General features: G+C 39.8%; 1 protein-coding gene across 1 annotated transcript; it reads left to right on the top strand.

Annotated features, from left to right (window-relative positions):
* The first annotated feature begins 4,039 nt into the window (after positions 1-4,039).
* Positions 4,040-8,355, top strand: p2rx3a (purinergic receptor P2X, ligand-gated ion channel, 3a). The gene is made up of 12 exons (XM_088373198.1): positions 4,040-4,304; positions 5,031-5,166; positions 5,297-5,368; positions 5,860-5,929; positions 6,225-6,321; positions 6,401-6,478; positions 6,551-6,692; positions 6,943-7,079; positions 7,145-7,238; positions 7,442-7,507; positions 7,589-7,666; positions 7,748-8,355. The coding sequence occupies exons 1-12, from the start codon at positions 4,180-4,182 to the stop codon at positions 7,886-7,888; spliced, it is 1,236 nt and encodes a 411-aa protein (XP_088229324.1). The 5' UTR covers positions 4,040-4,179; the 3' UTR covers positions 7,889-8,355.
* The last annotated feature ends 1,474 nt before the right edge of the window (positions 8,356-9,829 follow it).

Here is a 9,829-nt window from a genome sequence, read left to right as displayed (position 1 = left end):
TGTTCTTTAGGTGCATATTTGCTTCCAGCATCAAATTTCTACAGATGAAGTGTAGTTTTATGGTTGCTTGTAATTCAATTCAAATCAATGAAACACATGGCAGGAAATGACAGCTAATCTCTTTAATTTACCAATCAGTCACCAACACGCGTGTTCTGTGAGCCTAAATTGATCTCGGTAATATTGTGTGGGCTTGTACCATAAACACTATACAGTATTGCATAATTGACGTCCTCTTTGATATCGATGTTACTTACAACATTCAAATGTAAACATTGTCTCTTGAAGCACTAAGTCAACCCACGTTCCCTTTCAAATACAATTTGCCAGAGAGTAAGTGTTTCGTTTTTAATCTAATCGAGCTAGATACGACGAACAAAATATTCAAGCCAATTCTCATTATGATGCCTTGCGCTTCTACACCAACAAAAAAATAATGTCCTGGTTCTGGATAGAATAAAATGCTGTCATTTGAGCCCAGAATCTTTATGCCCTATATCACGTGGTCAGGTGGCAGTACTTGGCATTTTTGAGGAGTTTGCATGTTTTCTCCTGTACATCCTCAGGATAGACTCCACAATGGATCCTTGGCGGTTGTTTTGCATTCTTTCCAAAGTGAACACCGTTCGGGCTTTTCTGCCACATTTGGGATTCCCGCTCGCCTTCCTCCATACACCGCACTAACAATGCATCCGGGTAATTAACATCTTGAGATATGCCCTCTCCCCCATTACAAAAAGCTCTTACTGTAGGTCCACCCCTTTGAAAAACTCCCACGGGATTCATTGCACTGTGGCGTTGTGCATCAGGCCAAATTAACCAGGCAGGCGGTTTGCGAGTGTGCTCTACTAGCGGGAAGTCGGCCGGTGACACCGGCGGTAGTGGAGAGATTTGGTTTCAAACAGGAGGCTAAGTATATGGAGGTTTGTTAAAAGACATCTTTTTTTTTTCAAGGTTCAAGAGCTTGGTTTTTAAGATGCAAACACTCCCTGCGTGTGTGGTTGGCCTCCCACCACTCTGATTCCAATTTCCGTGATGAGTTGCTCTCCCTGCACTTCCTGTTGGCTGATCCCTGAGTGGCCTCCTCCTGTTCATCATCCGTTTGGCAGAATGTTGTCGCATAATCACATTGTCACTTCCGTTGTCCTCCACGTTTATGGCTCATTTCAGAAGAAAGAAGTCAGTAAATATTTGAGAGATTGTAAGGCTGGGCAGCACATGTGCCTGGTACAGTCTTTCAAAAATAATGTTTCGATTGCTGTTTTGTTTTTTGTTTTTTAATTCAAAAAGAGGACGTTTCAGATTGACAGTGCAGAAAACACTAATTATGATTCACTTTCTGGTTTGGGCTGAAATGTGTCAGAAAATAGGCAGAAAATGAGATTGTTTTCAAAAGTTAAAGCATTTTTTAAAATTCACCACAAAGATACCAATCTGCTCCATGGGGGACAAATGCAATCAGAACATATTTTCGCTTGAACAGATAAAATTCTTAGGACTTTGATAACCTTAAATAAAATTTAAAAAAAAATGCCAAACTAATAGTTGACAGTTTAAAGTAATTGAAAAACACTCTGAAAGTACAATGGTTTTTTTTCTATTGTTTTTTGGGTCACCTACCACATTTTTCTCATATCAGAACTTTTTCACATGACATGAGAACTTTTTTTTTTAATCTTAACGTAAATTTTTTTTGTGGAAAAATGTGATTTTATTCTCTTAATATTTCAACTGGTATCTCATATAATGACATTGTAGCATAAAGATGTTCTATTGCAACTTAATCATGTACCATTACAAATAATTTCAGTTCAAAATTGGCAATTATGGCCCTAATTCCCCTTACGTTTAATGTTTCACTCTGATGTTCAGACCACAGCATTTCTTTCCATCATGGGCTACGATCAATGTGTAGGCATGCTCATCTCGTAGGCAGTCAGAAGTTGCACGAGCATAAAGGCTTTCCTCATTACCAAAGAAGACATACCACCTTCATTTTCATCCGGGCTAAAAACAAACGCATTATTTGCATCAATGTAATACAGTAGGTTCCACTCGATCTATAACAGGAAGTCTAATGGTCTACATTTGGGATCTCGGCCACCCACGAACGGCCAAGCATGAACATGTATTTGGTCATGGATCACATTACAATGAACTGACCACAAACATAATGGATCCACTTAAGAAATGACACGGTCCAATTGAACACACACACACACATACACTGTCACTGCGTGACCGCATTATCTCAAGCATTAATGCTGCCAAGTGTATTGAGAAGTGGTCCTATCGTATGTCGCTGTTATTGGCGATTATGCTACACTTTGAAATGTATTACAATGCATTTAGAATGATGGCTTGGAATCCCATTTATTTGATTTGTACTTGATGTGATGTTTAACACTCGGTCTCCCAGAATTCTGCAACTACTAGAATGACCATAGCAGTCATTTTGACTGCGCCAATATTATTTGTAAAAAATGGTGATTTGTATTAAAAAGATCGATGAATAATTTGATGGATTAAGTCAAAACACATCAGGCCACCAAATTAAAACTATAATTATGATGTTCATATCTATTTAACTGACGTAACATAACTCTTCTGCAATTACAAGTACAAAGTTGCAAACTTGAACTGCAACCATTTTCTTTGTGAAAATGACCAAAAAAACTTAGTGCATCTTGTTTTCAATACAGATTGGTGTTATTATTAGACTTTGCCAATGAAAATGAAATGATATCAAAATGCTGCGATGACTAAGAGCCAGCTCAAGACACTCTGCTGTTATGATGCTATGCTGTTTTGCATATGGCTCACAGTCACCACAAGTAACCTGCACCTTTCAACTACAACATCTCACGAGTGCATTTCTAGAACGGGATCGAAGCATTTATGGCAGTCATGTCCAGGTACTTTCATTGAATTTTCTCTCGCCATTTGATCAAGCACATCTACTCCAACATTGGTTCAGTTGAAATATGTAACAATCTCTGGTTTGGCCTTGCCACCACTTCTGATGTTGACGCTGTGTGAACAATGTTCGGTATGGAGAAATTTTTCCTTGGCTTGCATTGATAGACAGTAAGGTTTGCACTGTCACATCCCTAACCAGGCTAGTTTTCTGGGCCTTTAGTGCTATGACAAGTTCAAGGGAAGGAAAGAAGTTATTTCTCCCCCTCCTATGCCAATTTCAACACCATACAGTCCCAGTCACTGTCCTGGCCTCTGTGTCTCATCGTTGCCTATGTATGGCCCAGCCTTTGGTATGTATTCAGTATCAACATCAGCAGCAGGTTGTCCTCCTGTATGCCTCATAGCTTGAACATTCACAGACGGAATGTTAGCAAGTGTGCATTGTTCATGATGTGACTGGAGTAGTTTTGATGAGGGTTAAAAACAATGTTCAATCATAAAAACATTTTTGCTGTTGACTGATTCCTGTCTGATTATGATGTCTATCCCTTATTCATTATCATTATGTTGTTCATTATTGGTAGTTGAAGTAGCAGCACGAGTGTATTATTATTATCATAGATGGAGAGTAAATGAATCTATAAAATGGACAAAAATAAAAAGATACTTCTGATGCCCCCCTTCTCCATTTGTCAAAAGCAAAACTCAAAGATGTATGCAAAAGGTTTGTTCCTATTTACTATTTAAAATTCTATAAAAAAGCGTGTTATTGAACACCGTTCCTTTGCCAAAATAATTCAACCATGTAATAATCCATGTGGATTATTTTAAAATGTTTCCTGGACAACATGATGGTGGCACAAGTGCACTTTAGGCTGCCCATAAGAAAGGGCACTCTATCATTATTATCATTATTATTATTGTTATTATTATTATTATTATACTTTGAAACCTATTGAACAAAGTCTGTCCGTTGTGCAAATGCATACACTGGCATTGGGGGTTTGTGGTGAATGGAAAATGAGAATGAGGACAAAGAGGGAGGGATACTTTCATCCCCTCATTTGCAAAGAGGAAGGGGAGGTCCAGGGATGGAGTAGCAGAAGAAGTGGGACAACCATCAACCACATCTTCAATAAATTTCAGCTGAGCCCAGGTTATTCTTGAACGAGAAGTCCTTTTTGTAGCGAGCCAGTTCCCTCATCTTTTCCACAGAAATTTTCCATTGAGAAGTGAGGGTTGGTTTCCAGCAAGACCACCATGGTATGGGGCTGGGTTACGGACTTTTTCACCTACGAGACCACCAAATCTGTGGTGGTCAAGAGCTGGTCTGTGGGCATCGTCAACAGAGTCGTGCAGGTCTTCATCATCGCTTACTTCATTGGGTGAGTGATTGGGGGCAGGCACCGTGTTTGTGCTGGTCACTCGAACCAGCATGTTTGCAGAAAATATGACGTTTCACGTTTAAAAATAATATTTGCATTGCGAGGGTAGTGCAAACTGTGAAAATAGCATTTCTTTCTACTTGACAACTATACATAATTGCCTAAGTTTAAAATGTTTTTGGAAACAAAGAAAATGATCAGACAAGAATTGTCTTGTTACCTTGATTCAACTTTTGCCAATTACCACAACTGCTACCCTGGACCGAAAAAAAAACTCTTCACGAGCACGGTGCTATGCCTTGAAATTTATATTGTGACAATAAGGTAAAAAATACTTTTCCTGTTCGGCTAACATTATTATCATACTACATATTTCTAAATACTTCTTTGACAGTGTAAATATATGTAAGGTTTCTTTGGCCACATAGAAAAGCACAGAAGAAAGCTCTCATTATTGTATACATTTTTTCCATTGACATTTTGTACCAATTTTCATTCGGTTGTTTTTTGGGAATGTGGGAAGAAACGAGTTCCCAAAATTTGCTGGGATAGGATCTCGCTCACCTGCAAATTTTATGAGGAGTATACATGTGGTAGATAGGCGGATGATTGAATTAAGTCAACACATTTTAATCAGTCAAAGTTTGTGACAGTTGACTATGTGACATCAGTGATCTAGTTATGGTAGTGGTAGCGTTGAAACATTGACTAAGACACTCCGTGCAGCTGGGTGTTCATCCACGAGAAAGCCTACCAGGTGTCCGACACCGGCATAGAGTCATCTGTCATGACTAAGGTGAAGGGCTTCGGCTACCATCAAAACCGCACCATGGATGTGGCCGACTACGTCTTCCCTCAACAGGTATGACGAGTTTGACTTTTTTGCAAAGGCAAAATGTTTGTTACCTCATCAAGTATTCTCATTGGTGTGTGTGTGTGTGTGTGTGTGTGCGTGTGTGTGTGTGTGTGTGTGTGTGTGTGTGTGTGTGCAGGGTGCAGCTGTGTTCTGCATCATGACTAAACTTATCATCACGGAGAATCAGTTCCAAGGAAAATGTGGAGAGGTGAGGCAATAATTTGTTTTACCATTATAGTGTTTTGTATTTTGCACTCATGATACTCTTTAGGAGCCACAAGTTGTGCGATGAACCCAAACAAGGAATCGAGTGTATCACGTAACACAACAGTCGCTTTTTTTTAATTCTGTCTACTCACGGCATTGTTCTCCAGGTTATGTCTCATGAGTCTGTAATTTGTATAAAAACGCTGGTCAACAAATTTTTAGTGGAACCTCTCAAGTCAAAAATAATACCGTTACTGAACCATACCATTGGCAACTTTCTCGTGGAGAAGTGAAACAGATGATTGTGCAGCATAGATTTGAACGGTCATGCAAGCATCTTTGTTCTGCCTAAAACATGGTCAGCAAACCTGAACTAAATTTTATCATCAGAGATGCAAGGGAAATTTTCTTGGATGAATTTTTAGAGCTGGTTCCAAAGCTTCTTCTCATTCAGGTTTTCATAATGTCATCATGCTTCTTTGCATGTTTCAGAATGGGAAGAAGTACAGCTGTGACACACACGACGACTGTGAGCAGCATATTGATTCCATCCTTACAAACGGTAAAAGGATATTTTCTTTTTGTGGAAATGATGACAGCAGAACCTCCAAAGTCAAGCCCAATCAATTCTGTGATGCCAGTCGGCTTTCAAAGTTGTTCTAATTTCAAAACAGATTTCCCTTGGGAAATTTGGGACATGAAATTGTTCCAGCCTCAAATTCTTGCACAAATAAAATGCTTTTGGTTTATTGTTTTCAATTTTTTTGTTGCAGTTTTAAAACCACTAGCAAGATTTGAACGTAGGCTACAGTAGTCTCACTTTACTAATCCCTCAATTTCCCCCTCTGATCCGCCAGGGAAGATTACTGGTTTTTGTCTTCACAACGGTAACGAGTCCAAAGGTCAGTGTGAGGTGGAGGGATGGTGTCCCGTCGAGAACGACAGGATTCAAATGTGAGACATATCTCTCGAATGTGCTGGAATGTGCGCTTTGCTTTCTTCTCATCCTCCTTCTGCCTTCATGCTCCTGCAGTGAAGCAATGGAGGACGTGAAACACTTCACGATCTTCATCAAGAACAGCATCCGTTTCCCTCTCTTCAACATCGTTAGGTAGGTTGCACTCGTTTGTCGCACAGTATATGACTTTTTACATTGTAACCGACTGGAGCATTTCTCCCCCAGAGGAAATTTTCTATCCAACATGACGTCTGATGATATAAAGAAGTGTAAATACAACCCCGACACCAACCCCTTCTGCCCCATCTTTGCTGTGGGCGACATTCTGAACTACACTGGACAGAATGTGACCAGCCTGGCGACACAGGTCTTCCCAGATTCATTATTTTATTTTTCTGGGGTCAAATTAAGCTCAGTGAAAATATGGTTAGCATATGCACATCGCATTTGGGGTTTGAATCTGGACTCCGGCCTTCCTGTGTGGAGTTTGCATGCTCTCCCTGGGATTGCTTTCTGAAAGTTATTTTCCTCCACGTTTAATGAAACTTGTCTGTCTTTCATGATTTCATTAAAAGCACTTATAGATCCATTTATGTATGTCCGGCCTCCTTTTCCAGGGTGGTGAAATTGGAATAAATATTGAGTGGAAGTGTAATCTTGACCTGGACATTGAGTATTGCGTGCCCAAGTATTCCTTTACCCGACTGGATGCTCCTTTTGCCAAAAACGCCATCTCCCGAGGTTTCAACTTCCGGTAGGTTGCTCATTCGCTCATCCCGCTCCGTTTCATTCCCTTTTCTGACGTTTCTCTTTATGTAGGTTTGCCAAATATTTTAAGACGCCGAACGGTACTGAATATCGGACATTGCACAAAGCTTTCGCCATCCGCTTTGATGTCATGGTCACCGGCAAAGTGAGTCAGTTGATCACCGTGGTTTGAAATAGCACTGTGCACCGGAACTGTATGCAAGTACATTGTTGTAGTTATGTTAACAGAAGAAAATTGCACTACTTTCCTGATTATTGTCCCCGAGATTATTTGTGTGCCCCTCAGCAGTCCTTGAAATTATAGTCACAATTTTGCAAGACTTTGATTTCCTTATTTTCTGGTTTTAGGCGGGAAAGTTTGACACGATCCCAACATTAATTAACGTGGTCGCTGCCTTCACTTCCATTGGACTTGTAAGTTTCCAAATCATGAAAATGATAATGCTTTTTATTCAATGTTGCCATTATCTTCATTTGAGTTTCTGTTTTTGGCAGGGTACGGTTCTTTGTGACCTCATCCTGCTGAACTTCCTCAAAGGAGCAAAGCAATACAAGGCCAAGAAATTTGAAGAAGTAAAGGCAAGCATGACATTGAGCTCACAATCGCCTGTAATCATCTGTGTTTTGTAACTTATTTTCCACCCACATCTTTAGGTGTCGGAGGCTCAGATAGAGGCTCAGATGGAAGCGTCCCTCGCTGCGAGCCCCAGCAGCCAAATGTCCATCAAAGAAGTTATGAAACGCTCCTGCGACTCGGGAGCCCATTCTCTGGCCGCTGCTGATCAGACCGTTTGACACAACAGAACCTTTTGCTGTTCCCACCAATCATTAAGCCTTTTCGTGACTGTGGATCCTGCAGATTTTATTCAATAAGCTTAAGGAATTGTGTAAAGACGGACTGCACTTTACGGAGTATTTATGATAAGCAAATCAAGAAGTGAACATTCAAGACCAACACCCGCAGGATTTTGCCCTTTTGGTTGGAACTTTGTTAGAGGTATTTCTAGTAATGAAACTCAGAGGGGAAACATTAATTAATCATTAAATCATGTTTTTAATGGTTAACTCACAAGATACATGCAGAAGAACAAACTCTTACACAACATCAAGAATCACTCAATGAGCCACTCAATTTTCTAACACACTACATGAACCAAACCACAATTGTATGACAAAACTTCAACTCACTGAACCGCTCAGATTCAGAGTTGGAAAAATAAAGATAAGCTACAGAGTAATTCTAAGTTAAAAGAGAACTAAAATTGGAAAAAACATTGCAATAATATGCCCCCACTATTCTAAGCACGGTATTCTGATTGTGTTGGTGGAAGAAAACTTTAGCAGATGAATCCACCCGTTTTCATCCATCCCAGAGGGCCAGCAGGCAATTTGACAATTGACCACCCTCTGCTGTCAACTGACCTTAACGTCAGTGCCCTCCGACTTGTATTGTAAACGTCACGCAAGCAAACCCAAAAAACATGCAAGCCATACAGCACAGGTAACAAAACAAAAATCACACGCTTAGGTCGAGAACATAATTTATTGTAAATAAGTATTGCAGTAACATGAGGTGCTTTTCCAGTAGCACCTGTATATCAGCATAACCGATGATTTTTCGCCCTTTTGGTTATGAACCCAAGCAAACTCCATGCTATGACAGCTATCTCTTGTTTGCTTTGCTCAAATGAGTCATTATAAGAAGCAAGGCATAAAACATACTTGCAGTAATTCCTCTCTTCCTGGCTCAAAATAAATATTGTGTGTCTTTGTCCTCATCTTTGTTTGGACATTGTGACAGATATACACAAGAATGAGCTCCCTCCACTTCTTTGAACTGTGCTTATATGTGTGTGTCTGTGCGTGTGTGAGCGTGGCAACATGAGGCTTGCCTGGCCAGAAATTTCCAAATGGACCATTATTAGTCGCTCTCTGGTCAATCATGGCCGGCTGAGCCCTAATGGACTAATGTGAGTTTCCCTACTTTGTTGAGTAGAAAATTGCATTATCACAAGGAATTTCTGTTTATTTGGCACATCCACAATTTCATTTCAGATCGTACTAACATGATTGTCTGTTATAAACACACGGCAAATGTTGAAATGGAGACGGGCTCCTTTCACCAAGTGGCTATTAGATCAACTAAGATGCTCTTTATGGCTCTCATTGGGATAGAGCCAAGACAGTGACTGTGAAGGGAGGCCTCTGAAGAATTGACAGCTGTTAGCCACAATGTCTGATGCACTAATCTGATCACAGCAATCAATATCGTGCATATAAAGGGAATGACAGTGCCATTAAGTACTCTAACTCACTGAATGCTTTCTCATTGTCACTGAAACCAATCGGAAAGGCATGAATACAAACGTAAAAAATATTGGTTATTTCGAGTTTAGGTTTCCTTAGTGGAGCTTGGATTGTAGCTGGTCATAGTCCTTTAGAGGGCAAGGAACTATGTTTTAATATGCATATGAAAATGGATGATAAAACCTCTTATTGTGAGGTAAAAGAACTTGAGTTTGTAGGGACTCATTTTTAAAAAAATAGATTGATAGTAAAAATCATGATCAACAATCAAAACCAACGATGCAAATTTGCCCATTAAGAGACAAATCGAATCTAGTTTACTGTGATCTAATGTAATCATTTAATAATTTTTCAGATCTGTCAGAAATGCAGGTCTTCATTGCATCATGAGGTGTGGCTAAAATTGGTTCCACTCTTCAACTCTGATTG

This window comes from Syngnathus floridae, chromosome 1 (genome assembly GCF_059516105.1).
Source record: "Syngnathus floridae isolate MCC-2025c chromosome 1, RoL_Sflo_1.0, whole genome shotgun sequence".
In the NCBI taxonomy this organism is placed as follows: domain Eukaryota; kingdom Metazoa; phylum Chordata; class Actinopteri; order Syngnathiformes; family Syngnathidae; genus Syngnathus; species Syngnathus floridae.
Note: the sequence above shows the minus strand (reverse complement) of the source record. Positions and strands in the feature narration are given on the sequence as shown.

What these genes read in the sequence shown, in the direction of transcription:
- p2rx3a (XM_088373198.1), top strand. Translation starts at nt 4,180, where the DNA reads ATGGTATGGGGCTGGGTTACGGACTTTTTCACCTACGAGACCACCAAA. An exon ending in TGATTCCATCCTTACAAACG is followed by an intron (nt 5,930 to 6,224) that starts GTAAAAGGATAT and finishes CTGATCCGCCAG; the next exon opens with GGAAGATTACTGGTTTTTGT. An exon ending in TCCCGAGGTTTCAACTTCCG is followed by an intron (nt 7,080 to 7,144) that starts GTAGGTTGCTCA and finishes CTCTTTATGTAG; the next exon opens with GTTTGCCAAATATTTTAAGA.